Source organism: Lepisma saccharinum, chromosome 22 (assembly GCF_977018435.1).
Source record: "Lepisma saccharinum chromosome 22, izLepSacc3.1, whole genome shotgun sequence".
NCBI lineage: Eukaryota > Metazoa > Arthropoda > Insecta > Zygentoma > Lepismatidae > Lepisma > Lepisma saccharinum.
In genome coordinates this window covers 9,159,096-9,185,207 of record NC_139250.1, presented here as the reverse complement: position 1 = coordinate 9,185,207, position 26,112 = coordinate 9,159,096, and the positions used below count along the sequence as shown (strand labels likewise).

General features: G+C 42.6%; 1 protein-coding gene across 3 annotated transcripts in view; it reads left to right on the top strand.

Annotated features, from left to right (window-relative positions):
• Eip63E (cyclin dependent kinase Eip63E) overlaps positions 1–26,112 on the top strand; it is a 534,609-nt gene that overhangs the window by 394,541 nt on the left and 113,956 nt on the right. For all 3 annotated transcript variants that reach the window (XM_083143954.1, XM_083143952.1, XM_083143953.1), the window contains one exon: positions 18,096–18,286. In XM_083143954.1, coding sequence (XP_083000080.1) covers positions 18,096–18,286 — 191 coding nt within the window. The remainder of the gene's footprint in view (positions 1–18,095; positions 18,287–26,112) is intronic.

Below are 26,112 nucleotides of genomic sequence, written 5' to 3'. Positions count from 1 at the left end.
TGAGGTTTTCAAGTAACATAGAGTATTTTTATAATGCATTTCCGAAGTTACAACTATAAATAATATGTATTAATATGTTAATATGTAAGCGTTACATGTAATAATATGTAATATATATATATATTCTGGTTTTCATGCCAGTAGCAGTTCCATATCCCAGTGGAAAACAATTTTGTGCATCGAACAAGCCTCCTATTCGTATGCATGAATAAAGGAATAACCAGTATGATGCGTTCATAACGGATGATTTTTTTTTTAATTTTACTTGGAAGAGTGATGAGTTTTTGCAGCCGATATGGCTGAGTTTTTGCTTTTCTACCACGCGACCATTTTTTCCCCTCCATAGCCCGAGATGCCACGAGCAAATGTCTTCATCGGTGACGTCAGGGGAGGAAAGGCAGGACCTGTTTTATTACCCCCGGGAAGCGTGACCCGTGCGGACTTGTCCCGGCTTAACCCCCGGCTCCGTGTCTCAATAAAACAGGAAGACGGAGGCGCACCTTTGGGAGTCCCTCGGGTTGCGCGAGTCTCGAGTAAGGCGATGCCACTCCAAGTGCTTATTGATCATCTTGTCCAGGTCATCCTCGCGACGCTCCGGTTTCAGAGAACTTTGACACGGAACACTCACCTTCTTCCTGTTTCTTTGTCGCCGTCTGTGGAGTGTTGGTTATTGTAGGTCATTGCCGGCTTATAGAGCGAACATATTTAAAGAATTCATCTTCTGATTTGCTCTGCTCTTCTGCACACATGACTTCATGTCTAGGAAAAACTCTCTGCTTAGAGCCAGTCCAGCCCCTCCCAACGATAGGCTTAACCTTTACTCGGCCAATGGATCACATGTGAACCATAGAAAATATAGGCCTAGTCGGCCGATGGGTCACTGGTGAGCCATCGTGCTGATTAAAAAGTTCATGTGCTTTTAGCACCTTCATACTTGTATGTGAGGTTGTGAACGCTGACAGATGTTCAGATAAAACTTTAAAATGTCATGTGGAAGAAAACCCACCCACCCAGGACCCCCCTCCCCCCGACTCCCAAAGTTACGTATGGAAGCTGGCGCGAATTTTAAATTTGTACACTTATTTGACAAAAAATGTTATAACTCGTAGACTATTTGACCAATCTACTTCGGGTAACTTTTGTTTTTCAGCTAGAACATCAGGGCATGCAACCGTGCAGGAATCAAAACGCCAAAGCCAATAAGAGGGGTTGGGTGGGCCGCGGCTCACCAACTTTCAATGAAAAAATTATACAAATGGGGAGTTTACCCCTCTTTCCCCGTTATTTTGGGAAGGGGAGGTAAACTTGAGCCTTATTTTCAAAGAATGGTCTTTTCTCAACGGAATGAAAGTTATTTCATGTTCCTGGGTGCATTACATTATCGAATATGTGAAAAAAACCTCCCCATTTTTATATTTTTTTCATTGAAAGTTGGTGGCCGCGGCCCACCTAACCCCTCTTATTGACTTTGGCGTTTTGATTCCTATACGGTTGCATGCCCTAATCTTCTAGCTGCAAAACAAAAGTTACCCGAAGTAGATTGCTCAAATAGTCTCCGAGATATAACGTTTTTCTGAAAGGCAGCAGCCAGAGAGAGATTACGGCGGTCTAAAGGTTAATTTGGCGGGGGCAAGGGGAGCACTTGCCCCCCCCCCCCCCACCCATTCAGGTTTTACAAAATTTACTTTTACTTTTCTTAAACTCCTTAGACCGGAGGAGCAAAGTACTAGAGTATTTTTTTTTTATTATTTCGCCTTCCCGATGGCGCAGTGGTAACGTCGTCGCCTTGGAATCAAAGGGTGCGGGTTCGATACTCGGTGCATGAACATGGCACAGTTGTTCTGATCCCAATTGAAACTGTAGGTCCAGTTCTGATTATCCTTTGTGTATAAAATGGACTCAAATAACAAATCGACGCCAGGGGTCTCGAGTTGGCCATGGATGTTTGAGTGTCCATTCATCATATTATCATTCATCTCTATCTTCGCAAATTAGCCAAAAGTGGCACTAAAGGCGAAGTAAAATAAAGAAAATCAATCAATGAAAACAAGAAATCAAGCCCCAAGTTCGATTCTGCCCTTTAGTTTAGGCTTCAAGTTACTCCTATACAATGGTTGTTATAGGTCCAGGAACCCGTAAATTCTAATAGGTCCTATTGGGTTCCTCTGCAGGACCGGAACCTCTTTTTCTAGCACAATTTAAATTCGGTCCAAGTTGCGTATTGCTTCATTGAAAAAAGGTTCCTGTACCGAATTTAAATTGTCTGGAAAAATGTTCCTAGGCCGTATTTAAATTCAGTCTGGAAAAAGGTTCCTGGACTGAATTTAAATTCAGTCTGGAAAAAGGTTCCTGGACTGAATTTAAATTCAGTCTGGAAAAAGGTTCCTGGACGGAATTTAAATTCAGTCTGAAAAAAGGTTCCTGGGCCGTATTTAAATTCAGTCTGGAAAAAGGTTCCTGCATAAGTTGAGAGAATGGTGGTTCTTTTACAGTTAAGCGCCAATTCTAAAGAATTTATCCACTTCAAATGTAACATTTTGTTGCTAATTAGAAATAAGATTAAGGTGAACTGTAGCTATGGATTAAGGAAAACACAGGAGAATTTTGGTCACATGTAATATCTCATAAATCAAAATTAGGAGTAGACTATTATTAGTTTTTTTATACTCTAGGTTTTATTCTGTCAATCGATCAATTAAAATTATGATATATAAATTAGTTACAAGTATTACCTCTTACTAGGACATGCCAGGGAGATGGATAGGTCTACAAAAGTTTATCGTCATACTAAGATACTGTCATCGCGGTGGGGTAGGTGCTGTTCCTCGTACCCTTAACCCTAGTCTTTTACAGTGTCCACTTTCTGCTATATATCATTTTAGTGGGGGAGGCCTCCCCGATGGTGCAGTGGTAGCGTTGTGGCCTTTAATCAAGGTGTCGGGTTCGATACCGTTGGAGGTGGTTCGGATCCCATTTTAAACTGTAGGTCCCGATTAGCCTTTCTGTGCATAAAGTGGCCTTAAGACAACATTTCATTCATTCATCAATTCAGTGTAGTCACAGAACAACCTCATAACTTCCTAACAGGCCAAAGGTAGAAATTAGTGTGAAAACCAAATTTCATAATGTTGAAAAGAGAACCAAATCTGTGACTGAATTTCGGCAGAAACCTATCTGCCTAACTTGCCTTGTAGAACAGATAAAATTACTTCATTCAAATTATTGGATCTCGCAAAACGATAAATCATCTTACTGTGTAAGGAAATATATATATATATATATATATATATATATATATATATATATATATATATATATATATATATATATATATATATATATAATAAACCTAAATTATATATTGGAAATCGTATATTATATATTTTATAGTGAGATAAGTGTGAGAGGAGCAAGGAGGCCTGCTTCAAATGTGCCTTGTAGTACAGTTTTGAAAAGGGTTTGTCACTGATTTGACCCTTCCTAAGAGTTTTTTCCTCCCTTTTTCCACGATCTCCATTCATGAAATTGCCACAGCGCCGTCGCCTCCCCGCACGAGAGATGTATGATGGACTGTCCGCGAAATGATGCATGTCCATCCCTTCCATGTCAAGCGGTTTGACGTTTATTAGATAAACCCGAGCTAGCATCGTTTATTGTTGCGTGTCTTGTCAATTTAGAAAGCGCCTCTTTTTTTAACCCTTCCAAATGTGCGTGCGTTGAAAAAAAAAAAGTGCGTGAAGGTTGCATAATGAGAGTGGGTTTTGGTCTGTGACCCGTGCTGACCTATTCTCCCTGCCTGTCCCGTTGTGTGATTGCCGGTCTCCTTCTCTCTCTCGCATGGCGCATTGTGTCGACGGTCGTAATTGGCGATGGCCGAGGCTTTGATAAATGAGATTATGAAAGCTGAGAATGAGCTGCAGAGCCCCTGGAACTGGCTGTGAGTAATGAGGTGCCTCTGCGAACAGGGGTGGGGGGCAGTAGATGAGATTTTGCTGTTGTTTCCTCCCATTTCTCCCTGATTTTTCCCGATCTCCTGAGTTAAGGGAAGAAAATGAATGAGCGCGCCGGGAATCAATCAAGGGGTAGTGGCGGGAATGAAATCAACCGGTGTCCAGCGTGTTGCCCTTGTATGTAATTCAACCCCCTTCCTCTCTCTCTCTCTCTCTCTCTCTCTCTCTCTCTCTCTCCCTCTCTCCCCCGCAGCAGTGTTTCTGATAACGTGCTCTTTTGATTATGGGCCCGACATTCCCAATCTATTTTGCCTAACCTCTTCGTTCTTACTCACGAGGAATACAGTTTCCTTCATGGTGTTGGACCGAAGCTAGAATTGTACATTTGGGCTTGTGAAAAGTATTACTTTTTCTTGAAGTATTCTAGGACCATGTTACGTTATGCTGTCCGACCGCGAAACACAAGACTGCGCTCCAGTGTTGCCACAATATGATGGCACAATTTCCCTTTCCAAGGATCAAAATTTCCCTGAATGGACAAATTTTTCCATTCACGTAAGTAAATCCTGCAATAATAATAATTATTATTAGTATAGTAGTAGTAGCAGCAGTATTATTATTATGAGTGGTGGTGATAGTAGGAGTAGTATTTCCGTTGGTAGATGTTCGTATGAAAAAAAATTAAACAATTTTTCCCATACATGTCAGCTTCATCGCTTGCTGGCCAGATGCACCAGGTTTGAATCCCTGCCAGAAATCCATTAAATATTTAATCCCCATGATCCGAAGATGCATAAAAGCGACGTACAATAAACTTAACAAAAATAGATACAGGGTTATATTCAAAGGAGCAGAAATAAGAAGGAACAGAAAAAAAATAAAAATATTGATATGAAACTGAAACTTAACATAAATTGTAATGTAGAGTCAGATGTTTTAAAATTTCCCTAAAACTGGGGTATTTTTCATCGAAATTCCCTTTTGGGTAAAATTTAGGTCCAAATTCCCCTGCAAAAGGGAAATTTCCCCTCATGTGGCAACACTGCTGCGCTCTGTCCGGGATTCTTGGGAGCAAACTAACAAAAATACGTTGCTGCGCAAGAGAAGGCTTGACCAATGAACTCGTGAGAGGTGAGGGGAAACGCGGCTGCAGCTACAAAAAGTTTTAAGCAGCGCCACTGCTTTGCTCCGCCCGCTCTCTTTCTCCTCTTCTCTGCCGTTATGCGTGGCGTTGTTCCACATATTCTTAGGACAGACTGTACTACTTGCCTGAATTCAAATCTAGATAATATACAGGGTGAGCATAAAGTATTTCCCTGATTACAAACTTATATTGCTAAAGACCTATGCTAGATACAGATATGTAGTTTGTTGGAAATGGTAGCTTAACTCATAATGTTTTGTTATCAGTACACTTCAGTACAGTTCGACATGTGCTCCCTTTGTTGCCCTTAGAACGTCTAGGCGATACTCAATTTCTCTCTATGTCTTTGCCAACATCTCTTCCGTCACCTTCTCTATAGCATCCCGTATTCGTGTCTGAAGAGTTTGCATATCAGGAACTGGTGAACTAAATACTGTGTCCTTAACGTAACCCCATAAAAAAAGTTAAGAGGGGTTATGTCCGGCGAACGCGCTGGCCATGATATGGGACCTTCTCTCCCGATCCATCTGTCTGGAAAGGTGCAATGCAAGAACTGGCGAACAGTTAACTCCCAGTGTGGCGGTGCACCATCTTGTTGAAACACTACTCATGGTTGAAATTCCTGTAACTGAGGCGCAACGTAAAACAATCATAGTCAGGGAAGGACTTTATGGTCACCCTGTATTTTGATTTCTTCAAATGCATAGAACCACGATGGTCCTGTCGGTATGACGTCTGACTGCCACGTACAAGAACCGCGTTCGATTTCCGGGCTTAATGTTCTCATGTGGAAATTTTTCCATCAGTGTTCGTACACGAAGCGGTTCTGAGGTTCACCCATCCTCTAATGAATTGTTATCTGAGGGGTAAACGTGCCGGAGCGTACTCCTGATCGCATCAGCTCCAAAAACGGACGAAGCTGTGAATGTGTGAGGCCTTTTTTATAGCCTCTTACATACCTTCGCATCAGTGTGCAGGAGATACCTTCACCTTTAGTATACCTTGAAGTTATGAGAACAAGCACTCCAGTATTAGTGAACAATTTTGGTTCAAAACTAAATTACGTTGTGAAAACTCCCTTTGAGGGCCAAAGATTGACAAACTGTCGTTAATTGGATGACTCGTGATCAAAAATTCGATATTCATCACCGCATTCTAAACGGGAGTTCGACACTAATTCTTTGCAAGTATCTTCCCAGGTTTTCCTACTACAGTGAGTTAACACGGAAATGGGTGGAGCTCCTCCAGGGGGGATTGAACCCGCCACACACTACAGCAAGAGTGCTAACACCATTCAGCTACGCGGAGCTCTTTGTTAATGCCAATAAGGGGTAATTATGTTTTGGCTCGCAGCAAAGGAGAAATGAAGCAACACCAGCGAAGGAACAATTCCATTAGCAAATATGAACTTTTTTTTCTCCCCTTTAAGATATAAATTTGAGCGCGGCCAAATTGACCAGGTTTCCGGATGGTGTAGATAGCTGCGAAAATCAAATTTCCATTTTCGCGAATTCTGCTGAACAACAGTCGAACTGGGGCGGTGGTATAGGAATCGATGTGGATGGCTTGCCGCTATGGAGAACGTACGATTCAAAACCTTTGTTTTTCCTGTGGGTAATAGAGAGAGAAAGATAATCGAGGAGGAAGAGAAGGGTTCTTTATCTCTCCAGAGAAGAAGAGAGAGAGAGAGAGAAAGGGAGAATCGAAATGTTTTTCTTTCTTCGGTTAAGCATATGAAGAGAGAAGTAAGAGTTAGACGAAGAAGAAGAAGAGAGAATGGAAATCTCTCTCTTTCCTGTTGCTTCTTTTTTCTCCCCTTTTCTTTCATTTCCTTTTTATATTTTTATTTTATTTCTCCCACGAAGAAGATAGAAAGAAAATACAGTTGATTGAGACTGCTTTATACGTAACTCAGTTGTGCATAATTGTGTTTTATACGTAAATTTCTGTAGGTCCCGGCAAATTATATTTTAAAAACGCTTTAGTTAAACCTTAGTTGTACGTAATGCATTTATATGTAATTTGGTGTTATACGTACTAATTTTCATAAAATACAGTTGATTTGTACGTAACCAAGCTACAACAATTTTCAGTTGCTACTGGTCGACCATGGAGAACAGAAAGAGGAAAGTTACACGCTTGATCAGAAAGTAAAATTTATACAGGAAGTGGATGCTAATCCACATAACACTAAAACTGAAATAGCTGCAGATTTAGGCATAGCTTATACCACACTTTGCACAGTCATTAGTAAAATAAATGCTATTTTAGACGTTTTTTTTAAATTTGGTAGTAAAACTATGTCTAATGTAGTATTTCAGTATCAAAGTGTTCACTAATAGAGTGACAAATGTAATGTACTTAAGAATCAAACTTAGATAGATTCGTTAATTTACCACTAGACAGAAATAACCTGTATTGCTCTTCCTTGTTCCTCAAAATGGATACAATTACAGTATTTTAATAATGATATGACATGGTATCTAAATCTGATTTGTAAGTAATTCTCAGTTATACGAATTATTTCTCCTTTTTTCTTTCTTCCGCCCCCCCTCTTTCTTTCGCTCCTTTCTCTCTCTCTCGTGATTCTTTCCCTCTTTTAACTTTGTTTCTCCCTTTCCTTAATATAAGTAAGGTGTGTGTGGTTCCGTGGACCGAAAGCAAACAAACACAGAAAAAAAAGAGACTCCCTCTCAGAGTTTCATTTCTCGGATAATTTGCTGACCCAAGTTTGTTTGCTCGGAGTAGGAGGGGTGGGTGGGTGGAGAGGAAGATGGAGAAATGAAAGACCGAACCGGGTCAAACCCTTAATAAATGGTTCTCGTTAATGAAACGAATGAAAGTGCACTCGGAGAGGCCGGGCGAGATTAAGTTCGTTTCCGCCAAGCTAACGGAGCGAACCCGGCATCGAAGTCGAACGCAGATAACGGAGGTTTTTGAGGTCAACGAGGATGGAGCGGCGGCCGCCCATTCCTCAGGGGGCGATTAACTCCCGCTGGATGCTTTTCGTGGATGATAGCAGGAATTACGGGACATTTGTTGCAGATGGGAGTCGACGCGAGGTTCCGATGTGGTTTCTCCGCAGTTGCTTGCAAAAGGGGACGGCTGCTCGTTTCTCACTTGATTACATCAGGTCTTAGGCAAACAGTTCTGTATTAACTTGCATGGCAGACAGTGCACGCACAATAATAAATTCATATGTCACTTGTAGTCCAGCATTTGGTTCTAATGTGACGTTGCTCTGCGTGTGAAAAGATTGTTTGAATATTTTCTCTAGTTAAAGAGAAACCATTAGCACAACACGCTACGACGCCAGGGGTCCCGGGATCGATTGAATGATTCATTGAGATGGGTTTCTAAGTACACTTTATGCAGAGAGAGGCTAATCGGTACTTGACCTACAGTTTAACCTTTAAACAGCCGAGTCGGTTTTCGAAAGTAACCCCTCTCTCGCCGCGGCCTTTGCGCGCGATTTTTAAATTTTTGCACTTATTTCAGAAAAACGTTATATCTCTTGAGACTATTTGAGCAATCTACTTCGGATAACTTTTGTTTGAAAGCAAAAACATCGAAGCACGTCACCGTGTACAATTCAGGAAGCCCAAGTGAGAAAAACGGGGTTGGGAGGGGCAAAGTCACCAAATTTCAATGAAAAAAAATCTGGCGTTCGTCCCCTCTTTTCCCGTTATTTTGGAAAAAGGGCGCAAACTTTTGCATTGTTTTCAAAGAATAGACCTTTTGCAACAAAGGGAAACTTCCTTCTAGTCTCTAGTCCTCATACAGGCTGAAATATGACGCAATATGTAAAATCCTGCATTTTGGCTTTAAATAGCTAATTTGCATATTAGAAAAAGGGGGAGGGGTGGGGGTGGGTTTTCTTCCACATGACATTTCAAAGTCTTATCTCAACATCTGTCAGAGTTTTCAACCTCGCATACAAGTATGAAGGTCCTAAAAGCACGTGAATGTTGTAATCGGTACCGTGGGTCATATATGACCCATTGGCTGTTTAAAGGTTAAGGTGGGATCCGAATCACCGTGTAATGTGCAATCGAACCCGCGATTCCTTGATTACAAGGTGCCAACGTTACCACTACGCCATCGGAGAAACCTCCCGGGTTGGAGGTGAGTATCCCTTCATTTTCACCATATCATCACTCATCCTCATTGTCGCGATTAGTCAAACGCGGCAGAAAAGAGACATAAAATAATCTAATTCATTCATTCATTCGAAAAACTACTATCACATTCCAAATTCACAAAAATTACATCTGTTTAGTGTTCCATGTAGAACATTGTCATGACTCTTTGTGCTGTTTGCTTTCACTGTTTAGACATTTCTGTTATCTTCGTTGCACCGTGAGCCTATTTTGTGTCGCAGATATCTAAAGAAACCACACATACATGCATTTGAATGTTCTATTTATTTATATTTCTGTTTTTATTTTAATCGAGATGATTATAAGTGATGATTATGTGAAATTGGCGAAGGGACACTCGCTCACTTTGTCTTCAGGCCGGAACTCGAAACCGAGAACGTCCATGTAGTTTTTATGAATTTGGGATATCATCGCGGTTTTTCGATACGAGAATTCTTTTTAGAAAAGTTTCTGTTGTCAGAAGCCACAAGTTCAGTGGTACAGTGTAGCATTGTTGTTATATTGCCTGCATTAAGTATTATCGCTCTGTCTGTAGTAGACTCTGTGTAATCTATTTCATACATTTCTTGGTCTTAGAACTCCTATCCTTGTTTGCATAACCTGAAATGCGTTCCAGTCGCAACACCTGTGCAGCTCAAGCACTTTGAAGAAGACAAGAAGGTGGTGTCGATTCATCTGAATTTGCCTAGGCGGTGATTTCCTGTCGATTATGCAACCCGCGAATCCACTGTACGTTGTTGGTTGCATACCTTTAAGGATAGTTAGTTTCTGAACACAACACACGACTGTTTTCTTAGCTCAAGTAGCGAAGAGTTTGGTGCCCAAGAATAGCTGTTCACAATGTTAGCAAGACATAAAATACGTGTGTGAAAACGGTGTTTGAGAAACAGTTGTGCACTGTGTATGGGTTTCGTTTTAATAACACCGAAGATATACAGTATGTATTACTTTAAGCGCGAAACTATAATGAGTCTATTTACACATGTCTAGGAGAGCTACAGATATTTAATGAATGTTTCTCTTAGAGTTCCCGTGTGTTCAATTGTGACGCTTTTTTTGTGCATCGTGCACGTCTTTACGAGCCAGTTTACGTGGATAATTCAACTGACAACAAAATATATTCGAATTGTCATTTGGGTTGCCTCAAAATTTTCTGATCCGGATTATCAGATTCCGAAAATATCCAGATCTGATACGAACCAAATGCTGAACCGAAAGCCGTGTAACCGGGTCAAGAACCGAGAATATGATGCCCGGAGCCGGAACGAGAAATGAGATACCCGAATGTGGAACCAAGAATCTGGTACCCAGATCCACAAGCAATAAATAATTTGTTCCCCGGAACCGAAAACCTGGTACCCGGATCCATTATTACCCGAGATCCGGATCCAGATTCCGGATTCAGGATTCAGATCCTCCCATCCCCAAAATTGCTAGATTGGTAACTATAGTTGAGGGCCTCTCCGATGGCGCAGTGGTAGCGTCGTCGCCTTTTAATCAAGGGGTCCCGGGTTCGATGCCCGGTGGATGCACATAGTGGCTCGGATCCAACTTTAAAGTGTAGGTCCAGTCCTGATTAGCCTTAGTGTGCATAAAGTGAACTTAAAACACCAACTCAATCAACGTAACTATATTTGGAATTTATGGTTAGCAACAGGCGCATGATATTACTTCATTGACATTCATTCTCATCGAAGATACTGATGATATCAACAGACGCGTACGTGAGTTCTCTCTTAACGTCCCAACTCTCTCGTCTTGATTTGCCAACCACTACAAACGATGAGTTACCTTGGAAACAAAATATTACCGCCATGAAACCAACGAGCCCCTTCCCGTACAGAATTGCAGTTATAAAAAAATCTCGAAATGAGCCACCGTCACGTCTTATTCTTTTCCGCGCTCATCAGAAATTGGATCCGTGACATTTGATACCCTTGTGGACGCCGCAGTTTACAGACCATATTTTTTGCTGTAACAGGGAACGTAAAAAAAGTTGTCAAGTGAAGGTGGCTGAAGACTTTCGTTCTCCCGTGCCGCTCGTTACAGCTAGATTGGCACACGGAGACAAGGAGCATGTTAGACATTGTACTTTAAAAAAATTAATGCTGCAATAAATTTTCATAAAACCCATCACGAGGCTCTTCTTTTACAACCAGGTTGTCTGGAGAAATTAAATACAACGAGTCTTTTTTTTTTACTTTGTCGAGCATATTTTATGGCGGTGTTAGCGCTTTCTGTAACTTCTGCATTTTTTTTAAAAGCCTCTTTTGAATGTGGTGTTCTCTTCGTGGAAAGTTTGACCCTTGTTTGATCCCTCCTTTTTTTTTGTTTTTAATTTTAATGATGCCATAATGAACGAGTTTGAATATCACTCATACACCGAGAGGGGAAAAAAGTTCCACCTTGTTATTCTCTAACAATGGATAAAGCAACTGGATAACAAGGAGTAGTCTGATGGGAATATGCGGAGATGAATCTTATGGTGGGGGACTTTAACTTGATTGTCTTTCCTTTTGTAGGGGCTTTTGATTGGTTAGGGAGCTCTTGTTTATAAAATGTTGACTGTCGAAGTCTTGTCTTGCCTTGTCTTCTGTTTAGTTTATTGTGCATGTTGCACTTTTGCGGAGCCTGTAAACCTATGGTCTTCAACTTTTTTTCTACAGCGAACCAAATTCATATTCTCGATAGGGCTGTAGTGTTGCTAACGTTACAAATATTTACATGGTTTATGTTATTCAGTATGCATTCATTTTCTGTACTCCTTTCGTGTGATTTTGTTTTATTTTACTTAGCTTTTTTTTTCAACTTTTGGGGGATCGCGAAGATGAGGATGAATGATGATCAAGTGCTGGCCAGGTCCGCGATTGGCCGAGGTGCTGACCATGCGATTGGCCGAAGTGTGGTGACCAGGTCCCCAAGTAGACGAAATGCTGGCCCGGTCCGTGATTAGACGAGGTGGTGGCCAGGTTCGCAACTTGAAGAGGTGGCGGCCAGGTCCGCGACTATATTCCTTTTCCGGAATGTCTGGAGAAAGAGAATGCGAACGCGTTCTGGACGCACGTTGCGGGTCTGTGCCTCGTCCAATGAACGCGCGGAGAGGAGGGGTCGCGCGGGAGGGGGCTACTCGACTGCTCAAGTAGTTCTGTAGTAAACATGACAGCTCGCAAGCGTACTAGGGGAATTCTGGATTCTGCACCCTTCCCCACCTAGTCTGGCCTCGTCCACAAGCTTTCGCCTCTGCGCGTCGCTACTCCAGACAATCCGGAAAAGGAAAATAGACAAGGTTCTCACCAGGTCCGCGACTAGACGAGGTTCTGACCAGGTCCCCTAGTAGCAGAGGTTCTCACCAGGTCCGCGAGCACCCAAAGCGTTGACGAGGTCCGCGAGTAGCCTAAGTGCCGACATACCTGGATGTTTTTGAGAAGTGTTACATCACTGACCGTCGTCGGGCGCAACAGACCACATTTTTCGTCGTATCTGCACACACACTTCATTTGGCGCTTTCGCTGTAAACTTCAATTTCCTTGAGAAATTTTCACTCGGCAAGTTGCTAATTCACATTTCATTTCCTGGGTGATGTTGTTATCAGCGAAGATCCTGAGATAAAGTGCTGAGTGTTCTGCTGATTAGTCGCTGCGAAGGAGAGCAATGAATTCAAGATGGCTTGGAAAGTGGTGGCATATGCTCCGTGACTCCCCCTGCTAAAAGCCCTTGCCATCTCTTGTTCCGTAATCATTTTTTCCTTGACTCACCCCTGTCTCCGTCCTTGCCCGGCTAAAAGATGCAAGTAATTATCGCGGTAGGAGACTAGAAAGAATCGTTAAATTTTGCAAACTCCAAAGTGCTCGTTTAATTGGCCGAACGCGACGTGCCTCACTAACAATTCCGCGGGGGGGGGGGGGGGAAGAGGGGGATGCTGGAAGGAAGTGTGGAAGAATTATCCTTGAGGTGGAATGCGAGAGAAGGTGAGATAGTCTTTGAGTAGGGTACTTCGAGACTTTAGAAAAAAAATGTATTTTATAATTTTCTTACACCGATCTCTGTGGCGGAGTGGTTATCTCAGCGGGTTAAGACGTCAGGTGTCCCGTGTTCGAATCCAGGACGCGGCATTTTTGTCATCGTCGCGATTAGCCAAAAGTGGCAGAAAAGCGACGCTAAATACCTGTAGTGCCGGTACTACTTTTACAAATAATTGAAAATGGGGAGGTTTGTTGATTTGATCGTTGAAAGACTCATAAGTAGGGAGCAGAAGTTGATGACCTAAATAATATAGGTATATGACGTATAGAATGTCCTAAAAATGGGGAAAAAATACATTAAAAAATGACCATTAAATTTGTTAGTTTCAGGTTAAAAGTTGAAATGAAAAGGGAATTAAACAAAATGTAATCTTGCTTTAAAGAGAAGGCACCAAATGATACCACTTGCACATTCATTTAAAATATGCAACGAGGATTTCCAATGGAAACAACCGAATAATTTTACAACAATTTAATGATATATATATATAGGCCTAGTTCACCTTGTTGAAAAGACTCAAGAATATTACCAAAATAAAGGAAGTGACAAAATATGAGGAAATAATACTCCGAATATTGCGAAAAATGACCAAAAAATGCCGAAAATCGGGGAAAATAACATAGAACTTGAAAAGTGGCAAAAAAAATGCACTTTATAATTACCTCTCTTGGATTCTAAACGAAGTGTAACATTGTGTATATTTAATGGGCATCGTGTCCGAGATGTCAGGAAAAAATGACATTTTATCAACTTTGGCTCCCTACTCATAAGGGAATTGATTTCCTACTGCCTTTTCAATTATTTTATTTCGCAGACTTCTGCTAATCTTCAACAATTTCCCTACGCGAAAATGTTTAGTTTCTTGTCGATGAAATTTCGCGCGATTCAAACCCCTGTCAAATCACTCCATGTTTGCTGGTTAGTTTATCAACCAAAACAACAACAATAATAATGAGAGAATTATCTTAAATTACTCAACGCTGTAATAAAGAAAATAAAATTATCAACATTGTAATCTTACAATGAAATATTATGTACTTGTCAAACTAGTATTATTATTATTAATGGACGTCTGTAACATCCGTGAAGATACTTGATTGATTGATTAATTTGGTATTTTAAGCACTTTATGCACAGTAATGCTAATTGGGACTGTACCTACGGTTTACAGTTCGATCCGAACCACTATGAGCCTCTGGGGGCCTCCCCGATGGCGCAGTGGTAGCGTCGTTGCCTTGTAATCAAGGTGTCCCGGGTTCGATACCCGGTGGAGGCACATAGTGGTTCGGATTCCACTTTAAACTGTAGGTCCAGTCCCGAATAGCCTTAGTGGGCATAAATTGGACTTAAAACAGCAAATCAATCAATCACTATGAGCCTCCACCGGGTATCGAACCCGCGACCACCGTCAAGATACTTGTTTCATGTGTTTTATTTAACGTTGCGTTTTTTTTCACTTTTGACTAATCGCGAAGATGAGGGTGAATGATGAAATTGATGAAGAGACAATCACAAAGACACATGAACAGACAAGCCCCACAGAAGATTAGACTGGTTGAGAGTATAGACGCCAGAGTTTCGTTAGTCTGCAAAATACACTTCAAGATGTACTGCGTCGAGTGCTCTCTGCCGTGTAGATAACTGTTCTGCTGGATACACCAGACGTATGTGAACTTGCTTCACAACAGTTCATTTCTCACTTTTTTATACCGTTAAGAACAGGCTACGGAAATTCATAGTTATTCTATTTTGTTATTAACCTCTACACACTTCGTTTGAGAAAGATGTGAATTTTTTAAGAAAATTGTCTATACCCTGTCCCAGCTATCTGTGGAGCAAGGCCAGAGAAGCGAAGGAAATCGAGTGGCCAGACTGAAGGAGTACACGCTGCTGGGAAGGATGGTAACTGTAGTCGCTTTCCCCCACTCCACGCAATGCCGTTCCTCTCATGTGTTCATTGGTGGAGCCGTCTCCCGTCACTACTTGCGCAGAGACTCGTTTTCGTTTGCCTGCTCCACAGTTAGCTGGGACAGAGTATACAATGTGTGACCTATCGTATAAAAATCCCATGATGTATTATTTTGTTAATACATGGTGCAATTTATTCGTTAGTGAGTGGTGACCTGCTTCCTGCATTTTGTACAGTATTACATTTTTCATGCTATTTTTTCCCCTTTTCGTTACTCTGCCAGAATACCAATTAACAGAACTGTACGTATTTCTGTCGAGAACCATAAATACGAGAATAATGAGCTTTTTTCTAATTAGAAGTGAATGATGCAAACCTCACTCCATGTCGTACAACTAGGAATCGAAGCTCGGAACTGTATCTTTGCGAAACGTGTTGCATGTGCATGGCGAGATCGTTAGCGTAGCAGAATTATTAGTACAAGACGTGGGATTTGCACAACATACCACTAATTCAATCATTGTGCAGAGCAAATATACGCATTGCCTCCCTCAATTGACATAATTTGATGTGGAGCTATGGCAGCTACCTTTGACGCGTTTACAGACCGGGATTATTCTCATTTCTCCATGGCAACGCGAGGAGAGCAAGATTCGTAATAAGTACGAGCGTTCGTTTCAGCGACTGTATAATTAATAATGTTTTGACCGTTTCTCGTAATTAAACCTGTGTTCTGACCGCTGTGCGGTCTGCCTTACGATGGCTTCAGGCGGGATCTGCTCTCTCTCTCTCTCTCTCTCTCTCTCTGTAGAAGTGAAAGGCTTTCACTTCCAGATTGTGCACACATTTCACAATGAGCTTGCTGCAAGAGCCGAAATTTCTGGGAGATATTCGCAAAGCTTCCAGTGAATGGTAAAACTCATCACTGTTAAATTTATACTAAATTTTCTTGAAATACAGAGTAATTCAAAATTAATCACCAGATTTGAAATGGCCATATGGTTTGAGCGTGCAACGTCACAGTGGCGAGTGATTCGGTACTGCCACACAGTCCAGCATATTACTTTAGCTTTAATAATAAGATGTTTGATTCTCTCGGTAGTTGTGGGCAGTGGTAGCATGTTGAACTCAGCCCCATAGAAATAAGGTCACATGACGTAATATCGGGTCACCTAGTTGGCCAACCGGATCACTTAAAAAAGCTTTTGCCGTCCACTAGCCATTTTACTTTACACGTCATGCCGTCAGTGTTGGCATCTAGTTGCATGATATGGAATCTTAAGAGTGTTCCCTTCGTGTCATCATTTTGTATTACCCTGCGTTATCGTCAGTTAGGTTCTCAGATTATCATGCAGTCGTTTTTTTTTTTTCTGGATATATCCTCTTTTTTATAAACCTAAAGTTCGGTCCGGATTTTGTTGTCGTGCTTGAGTCTGGCCATGGTATAATTGTTTGTATTTGTTTACAATGAGAAGGTGTAATTACTGATATAGTCGACGTGCTAGCTTCGTTAACGACTGGCTGGCTTTGTAGTCCACGGAGCGCGCCCACCAGCTACAACAATCACATTCAACGCACAGTGTCGCCACATTTACTCTCCAGCAGCTGCGAAAGGAGAAAGGTGTCCACATTGAAGTTGCAAACAACAAATTGGCACTACGGCAACAGCGTATCCGCAGTCGTGTGACTGAGACTCCACGTGGAGTAGACGAGCAGAATGACAGCTGCGCCCAATAGCTCAAGGACTCCACGTGGAGTAGACAAGCAGAATGAAAGCTGCGCCCATTGGCTGAAGGTTGAGTGTGATTGGACGAGAACAACTCGACCGCTGTTTAACCCCACCCGCGTTCGTGGCGGCGGATCATCGATACCGTGACATCACTCGTGCACACATTTTTACAATGTATTATCAAGGTTTTTACTGATTTGGAAATCCTGGAAAAGTCGCAGCAGTTACTTATTGCATTGTTCTTTCCATTGTTTCAGACTAGGATTTCAAACAGGAACTTTTAATATTGCATAGTTTTCATTGTTTCAGACTGGAACTGCAATATAGGTTGTTGCAATTGGTTCGATGTTTTCAGGTTGGATATCCAATTGCATTGTTGTTTCCATTGTTTTGGGGTTGGAAATCCAATATTGTATTGTTCACATTGTTTCAGGCTAGTACTGCAATATTCCTTTCATTGTTTCGGAATAGAACTAGAAATGGAGTATTCTTGATTCCATTGTTTCATTGTTCTTTTCATTGGTTCAGACTGAAACTAAAGTATTGCATAGTCGTCTTTACTTGTACTTACAAAGGAGAGTAAAGTGAAAACGTTATTTTCATTTTGTTTCTTATCTAGTAGATTCTGCATTTAGGGTTGCACCCGTTTGCTACATTTTAACACAGACCTTTTGCTGATCTACAAGTAATTTCAACCTTGAGTTAGTGCCTGTATAGCTTAAGAAGAAATAAGTCTTTGGGATCCAAGTGCAGTCACTTATAAGCCACTGCGAAGGCCTTGCCACCCATCTGCCTCCGAACTGAGGCCATTGTCGAACTTTCTCCTCCAATAGTAAACTGCTGGTGTGGTAAGCATGCAGAGATATATTGAATTTCACTTGCCGAGAAATTTCTGTTAGTTTTAGGCTGACAGAGGGCAAGGAACCACTCCTCTTCACATATGCAAGTGTGTAGAAGATGCGCCATCTTTAAAATAACAAAAATGGCGTTTTGAAGCTCACCTGATTAGTGTTGCAGCCTTGAGGTCGTTTTGTCAATAACAGTTGATACCTCATGTACATTTAAGCTTTATACAGTTTGCCCCACAATTTTTATTGTACTTTTAGTTTTTCATTTGAAATTGTAATATGTTATTTTTTCCAAGCTGATTATATTAAAGCCTTTCTTTCTCTCATTCCAGGCTGGGACCGTCTGGGCGACCACGAGCCCGTCCACCGGCAACTTTCCGTCTCCAGCGACTCGAAACTCCTGGACGAGGACATACGAGAGGAGGCGCGCGTCATTCTTCGGCCTAAGAAACCACCACGACCGAAGTCCGAAGTGTTCCTTAATAAGGAGCAGCGGCGGACGAAGCGGTACTCTGCCTTTGGGGTGAGTACTTTGTTTCTTTCTCTGTTTAACACGTCTCTTCCAGCTTGTCCTATCAAGGATGTGCCGATCAAACCTTGCATAGCAGAACAATAATGGCAGAGTTGGGAAACCACGGTGTGAAAAGCCATTAATCTAATCCCCGTGTTAAAGTGTACAACTTCCAGAAGTCCCTACCGTCAGCTTCATCTTTCAGCCGTTCTGTGTTTGGGTCGACATGAAAATGAAGCTTGTCCTTCTTCTGTTGTTCCAGCAATTCTCTTGTGTGTCCATCACCACTTCCTTCAATTATGATCTAATTCTGTCTTCTTAACACTTTTCTCTCTTCCTCGCCTTCCTCTGTTGCACCACCACGCATCTCTTTCTACTGTGTTCCAATCCTACAATATGCAGGGTGTCTACACTGAAATGCCCTATTTTCAATTTACTCCATATACAAAATGAAATGAAATTAATAATTTTTTTTACAAAAATAAGTTGTATCTCAAGTTAAGTTTTAAAAAAAAATTACAACAACAAATCAAAACACTTCTACGCGAGCCCCTGCGGTGACACGAAGAATGTCTAGTCTATATTCAACTTCCATCCAGGTCCGCTGCATCATGTCCGGAGGGATGGTACCAATCACTTTCACAATCAGAGTACGGAGATCTTCAAGGTCCCGCACTGCAGTGGCGAACACCCTGTCCTTCACGTAGCCCCCAGAGAAAAAAAATCTAATGGTGTGATGTCCGGAGAACGTGGAGGCCAATGCACGGGTCAATCTCGTCCAATCCAGCGTCCTAGAAATGTTTCATTCAGAAGTTTCCGAACATCCAGCGACCAGTAAGGTGGAGCACCATCTTGCTGAAACCAAAGGTTTCGTTGCAGGTCTTCAACCTTCAGAAAACAAAACAACTCCAGCATGTCTATGTACGCCGTTCCTGTGACAGTCTCCTCAGCAAAGAAGAACGGTCCAATGATCTTGTCGCACATGAGGCCGCACCAAACGTTCACTTTCGGGCTATCTCGCACCTTTTCCCTGATACTGTGTGGATTCTCTGACCCTCAAATTCTAACGTTATGCTTATTCACAGCACCAGAGACATGGAATGTGGCCTCATCAGAAAACATTACACTTGACAAGAAGGCAGGATTCGGTTAAGCATGTCACATGCAAAGTCATATCGTCGTTGCTTGTCATCAGGCTTGATGGCCTGCAGAATCTGCACCTTGTATGCATACAGATGTAACCGCTTTCTGAGGACCTTATGAACAGTTGCACGAGGCATCTGAAGTTCCCGTGAAGTCTGACGAATTGATTTGCGTGGACTTCCCTGGAACGCTTGGCGGACATTCTCAACTTGTTCTTCGGAGACACGCCGACCCCCTCCATGCCGTTTCAGAATGCTGCCAGTGTCCAGAAACTGTCTGTGCCATGATTTTATCCTCTTGGCGTCCGGTGCTGCTTTATTGTAAACACAACGAAACTGCCTTTGCACCATCACAATGGATTTAAACTCCGCGTACCAAAGCACAGTTTGTGCCTTCTCGTGCACTGACGCCATTTTGGTTTCGATGGACAACTACACCAACACCAATGCGCGCCACACGTTAAAAAAAAAAATAGGCAGTAACTTCAAGTCCTTCTGCTCCCAACGGACAAGTCAGACCTGAAACCAGAAAGATTTACTATTTTTAAACTGCCTCAAAAAATAGGGCATTTCGGTGTAGACACCCTGTACTTCTCATCCTCTTCACTGTACCGCATCTATCGTGTTCCATTCCTACCCACATTTTTTTTCAAACTCTCAACTCTTGTCCAACTTCTCTTGCTCCACCTCTCTTCTCTGTTTATTGCTTTCTAGTCCTGTCTGTCATCACCTCAAATTCTCAATCCTTCTCCAATTTCATGTCTTCCTCCACCATTTCTCTTTCTATTGTATTCCAATCCTGCCTCCTTCTTCTCACCCTCTCCACTCTATCCCATCTTCGTCTGCTGTACCACCACTCCTCTTTCTATTGCATTCCAGTTCCTCTCCTATCTTCTCATATTCTCAATCTTCTCCATCTTTCTCTCTTGCTTCACCACTCCTCTATTTTTGTTGCATTCCAATGCTGCCTTTTTCTCACAGTCTTCACTCTACTCCATCTTCATCTGTTGTGCCACCACTCCTTTCTATTGTGTTCCAATCTTGCCCTCATATTCTCAACCCTTCTCCATCTTTCTCTCTTTCTCCACCACCGCTCTGTATTTGTTGCATTCCAATCCTGCTCTCTTCTGGTCATCATATTCACTCTACCCCATCTTCGTCTGTTGTGCCATCTTCGTCACTTGTGCTTCCACTCCTCTCTTCCTATTGTGTACCAATCTGCCCTTTTCCCCTCACCCTCTCACTCTTTCTATAGGGTGAGGCAAATGTCAGGTTACATAGTTAAACAAATACGTGCATGATTGATATGTAATTGTTAGAGTTGCAGTACGTGTTCAATATCTTGAATGCATGTTTCTATTCAATGCTCCCAGTTGCTCAAGACGCCTTCTAGCTGATTTGGGATCTGGCGCCTGTGATTCTTTCTTTGAGGTGATCAAACTCGTATATTTTACATCTGAGGCTTTTTGTATGTTTTCTGATTGGTGAAAATTGTAGATGCTGTCTTAGTTAGCTTATCTGAGCATAATGTATATTTATAACAGACTGCGACAAACCTTTGACGGGAGTGAGATCGAAACAAGCTTCCTTTTTGGAAGATATCATATTTTCCCCTTGGCGAAACTTGCCTTATTCATAACTAAAGATTCTTCATAACTTCCTTTTATTCGAAATGTTCTACAAGATTGGAGGAACGTGGAAGCCTTTTTCCCGTGTTCTGCTAGGTTTCCCTTGTTACTATGGGGACGTCACACCTTTTGTTTCGTTCCTCCTCTTCCCAGCGAAATTAGCATTTGCTTGCTCGGCCTCTCGCGGTAGCCTGCCAGGCTAACAAAAGCAGCTACGCACATTACCAGTTTCCAAATTTAATTAGCAGAGAATTTTCAACTTTCGCATGCAGGTTGCGTCTTCGCGTTGCAGAACTTTGCTTGGTTTGCTTTCGAACTTTCGCCTTTTTTTTTTTTTTTGTGTATAATAAAGAATTTAATTTCCCTTTCTCGCATTGTCAGAGCGCGAACTCTTCTTATCCGTTTGCGGGAGGGTTTTCTTCTGGGGGGGGGAGTGTTGGCACTGTCTCGAATACGCGTTGTTCACTTAAGTTGCTTCAATTTTCGAACAAAATTTCTGGCTGCTGTTCTCTGTGCGTGTGTGTGTGTGTGTGTGTGTCCCCCCTCTATGTGCGTCCCTCCTCTCTGTAGATTTGTTTGTTAAAAGATGGACACAAACGTTAGGTCTATGTAAAATAATAGGGATGGCAAGAAGTGATTGGATTCGGTGTTCCGAAAATATGGCAACTTCTGACAGCTCTCTCTTTCTCCTCTTCTACGAGGGGATGCTGAAAAGTTCGTAGCCCGACGTAGAAGGAATGCACTTGGAATGATGAAACTTCATACTTACTCACCATACTCCCCTCGAAGCTCAATGCACTTTCTGGCTCGGTGCTCCAACTTTTGCAAACCACTTAAATAAAATTCTGAAGTTTGCTCCTTGCACCAATGCTCTGTGGCAGTAATCACCTCCTGATCTGAGGCAAAATGTCGTCCCTTCAGGTGTTTTTTTGAGCTGAGGAAACAGAAATTAGTCAGATGGAGCCAGGTCTCGCAATTTCTGCTGTGTTGCTGCTGCTCGATGGGCAGGTGCATTGTCATGAAGAGACAGGACACCTTTTTGAGTTCGCTTGCTGAGTATTCGTGGTCACTTAATAAACCTGAAACAACAAGGAAGTCTGTCAATTATGCAATGCCTTTTGGTATATATGCACACATATGTACTTTCAAGACATAATGTGACCTTCCTTTAAACAGTTTGGGAACTTGGTCGGGCTACGAACTTTTCAGCATCCCCTCGTATATCTCTATCCATAACCTAAAATCGGATAGAACGAGGCTCTGGCCTCTGGTTTGATTGATTGATTGAATTGTTTTTGAGTCCACCTTATGCACAGAAAGGCTTAATTGGGATCCGAACTACTGTGCCACATGCTCCCACCGGGTATCAATCCCGGGACTCCTTTATTAAAAGATGACGACGTTATTACTACGCCATCGGGGAGACCTCTGGCGTCTGGATTCTACACTAGCATAATTCTCCGTGGGGCTCGTGTTATGTCGTCCATATACTGTGTATTTTTGATTTTGCTTTAATTTTTTCATCACCATTCAATCTCATCTTCGCGATTGGCAGAAAAAGGGAAGTTAAATAAACCAAATCAGTGAATGAATCAATCAGAAGATCACTAAGTTGCTAACCAAGGCAGTTTTTTAAGGTGATAAACACTTAACAGGTAACTAACGTTTCAGCCCTGAATCAGGGTCTTCCTCAGACGAAGAACTAAACTAAAATGACGTAATATTACTACACACAGAAAGATTACATACACATAGCAGGGTTGAAACGTTACCGGTTAAGTGTTTTTTTTTTTTTTAATCTTAATAAACTGCCTTGGTCAGCAACTTAGTGTTTTTAATATGGAAACAAGGCTTAATTATATTACAATCAGAAGATCAGGTACCCGAATACGGATGTTACAGGGTCCGGACCCTGTCGGGCTATCCATAAAATGTAGTTCCTTGAAAGTCTGGCTTTTATGCTCTGTCCAGGGAATATCTGCAGTCAACGAACGAAAGCAAGTCTCTGGGTAAGTAGTGACGCAAGACGGTCCGACCAGTGAACACGTGCGAGGAAACGGGATTGCGGAGGTGGGAGAGCGGCTGCAGTTAAAGTTGAAGTCCTGATTCGAACGCCACTTTATTTCAAAGAAAGTTCCTAAATGAGAGTTCTCTCTGTTACAGCAGTAAAGAACCACCCGTTACGTCCGCGTAGGGACCAGTATATCCTCCCCTCAAACTTTTCCCATCAATAGCGTTCGTTTTATTATAATCTTTTTATTTGGAAGTTAAGCGTACTTTAAATATACTAAGCTCCCCTGTGCATAGCACCACGCCATGAAGGCGTATAGGGGGTGTGGGGGTAACGCCCCACACTTTCTTGATCCGGTCGTGAGTGGGGGTGATGTGATCAGCATCACGCCCCTGACCGCCTTTACCCCCCAGGGTTTTCCCCAAGTACCAATGTTATTCGACGCTGGGTGGGCGCCGGGGCCGCTTCCATCGTTAGAAAAGTTCCCGGATTTGAACCGGCCGGGATCGAACCCGGGACCTTTAGCATGGTAGTCAGACGCGTTACCGACTGAGCCACCGCGGCCACTAAATATACTAAGTAAATGTTATCTAATAAAAACTTATGTTAAGAGTGTTATTTATATTAATTATTTTGTTTATTAGATTTTTATGCTTTACTGACAACTCTTATCAAGCCCACGTGGAGTAAATGAGATGTTGCCAATTCAGTTTCTTTAGAGATTTCTTAATGTGCAGTTGCGTTATCTTTGCTAGGTATTGTTGTGTACAATGTGGAGACCTTGGGAGTGTAACGTAACGTAATCGCAGTGATTGAATAGATGTCTAAACGATGCTGGTAAAAGTGGCAACAGCGCTGTTCATAGAAACAGGTGCTGGTTCGAAACCAGATACGCGTCCGGCTGCCCCCTCGAGATATCAGCTACCGAACTAGCGTTGGAATCGGGACCTCGACGAACTGGCGTTCGAACCGGGACCTCGACGAACTGGCGTTCGAACCGGGACCTCGACGAACTGGCGTTCGAACCGGGACCTCGACGAACTGGCGTTCGAACCGGGGCCTCGGCGAGCTGGCGTTCAAATCAGGACCTCAACTGTGTCAGCCTTTGAAACAGTGTGTACTGCTTCAGCACCGCCCATTCGCTTTCTCCCCCTCTCTGCTCTTATGCACGGCCTTGTTCTACAGATCCACACGATAGAGTATTCCTCCATTGGGGCTGTAATGGAAAGACAGTGATACGCGAGTGGCGCAGCGTCAACACCCCACCGGGACTCGAACAGGGAAGACCCGTCATGGAGCAAAGCAGAATTTCTAGCTCATATGTCTATAATGCCCGCTTTATACGCTCCCGAGCGCACAGTGATGATTTAATTACTAAATTAATCTCAGCTTAGTGCGCCTGCTTTTCCGATATATTATATTTGGCCGCGTTCCCAAGCATGCATGAGAAGATCGATACAAGCTGCTGACAAATGACTGCTTTTACAAAACCCGCTGCTGCGGGCTCTAGTGAATACAAAGACTGCTTTTTTCGCTATTAGGTGAGGGAAACGGGTGAGATAGAGGTTAACCGGCAAACGCCTCGTGTATCTGTTTGGAAGATGAAAGGAAATGTGTTCTCGCTTTCTTCCACAGTGAAGGAAATGTGCTGGATGCTGGAAATATATGATCAGATGGGAATCCCTCAGGTTATCTACGATTCTTCTTCCCGTTGTCAGTAAAGTCGAGTCCATAAGGTGTATTGCCACTCTCCTTAAAAGCTCGTGTTTGAAATAGTTCAGGTTCAGGCAGAGATCCTGAACAGAAGCATTGGCTTAGAAACGTCCCGCTGCTCAATACTGCAAATGTGGGGTTCATTTCTGTAGTTGGGGTTCCCGTTTTGAGCCGTTTAGTTCTTTGCGAGGTTAGCACGCCAAGGGTCCCGAGTTCGAATTCTTGCGCGGGCGTGGGTGTTCTTTGTGAGTGTCCCTTCATCAATTTCATTACATCGTCGCTCATCCCGATCTTCACGATTAGCCAAAAGAGGCAGAAATGTGAATTAAAATCTGTCAATCAATCAATTAGTCCTTTGCGACCAGTTTTCTGGCTCGGAAAGCACGTGGAATAGAATGATGCTGAAGTTATCTCTATGTAATTGATGAAGGAATCTACGAGTGGTTACTAAATGTTCCCGGAGTGGCGCTGGTGTGCTCGTACAAGAAGATATGTTGCAAACTTGCTTCCCCGAATGTCGCGTGGCAATCTTAAAATCCGCGACATCAATTTCCCGGCGGAGAAATACATTCCGCTGGTCACACCCGTCCTACTCGCCTGATCTTGCACCTGCAGACGTATGGTTCTTTCCTACTCCACGGCTTCGCGGTGAATATTTTGCCGCATGAAAACATGCGACAGCTGGTTTGCGGCCATACCAAAGGAGGCGCTTCAGAAGTGCTTCAAGTAATGGCAGGACTGTGCTTTTGCTGAGCAGGTCTGTCCAACCTGCCCTGCCGTATTTGTGGAAGAGTGCTATCTTATGCACGTGTGGACGTCAGAGCGAACAGCGGTACTGTAGCGTTGTGAGAGGGGCGGGAGGCTTCCCAACAAAACGTACCACTTGGGTTTTCGCGACGAAACGTACCACTCAGATAAACAGCTACCTGTGAAGGATCCACCAAGAACTTCAAAATATTTACTGCGCGACAAAACTTACCACTTCGAGGAAAACGCTTGAACTTGCCCTTGACATGTCAGACATTCCAATACGGTGAGCTATCTGCCACCCGAATCAGCACCCAGCTAACTTGACCTTGGGTTAGATTAGGATAGGTTACGTTACGTTAGGTTAGGTTATAGGTTCATGCTTCCAAATTGACAGCCACATCTGCGATTCGCCAAGTGTTTCCTTCGACAGAAATCAGTATGTGCTTCTTCCATTTTAAAAATTGCCTTTGGCGTAAAGTTCAAGATATAGGACTTTCGGTCGAGTATCGACAGAATGAGGAAATCCGTTTGCATATACGCATACGTGCCGTTCTGGCCTTCTTAAAAACGGAGGAAGTTTATGATGGATGGCTG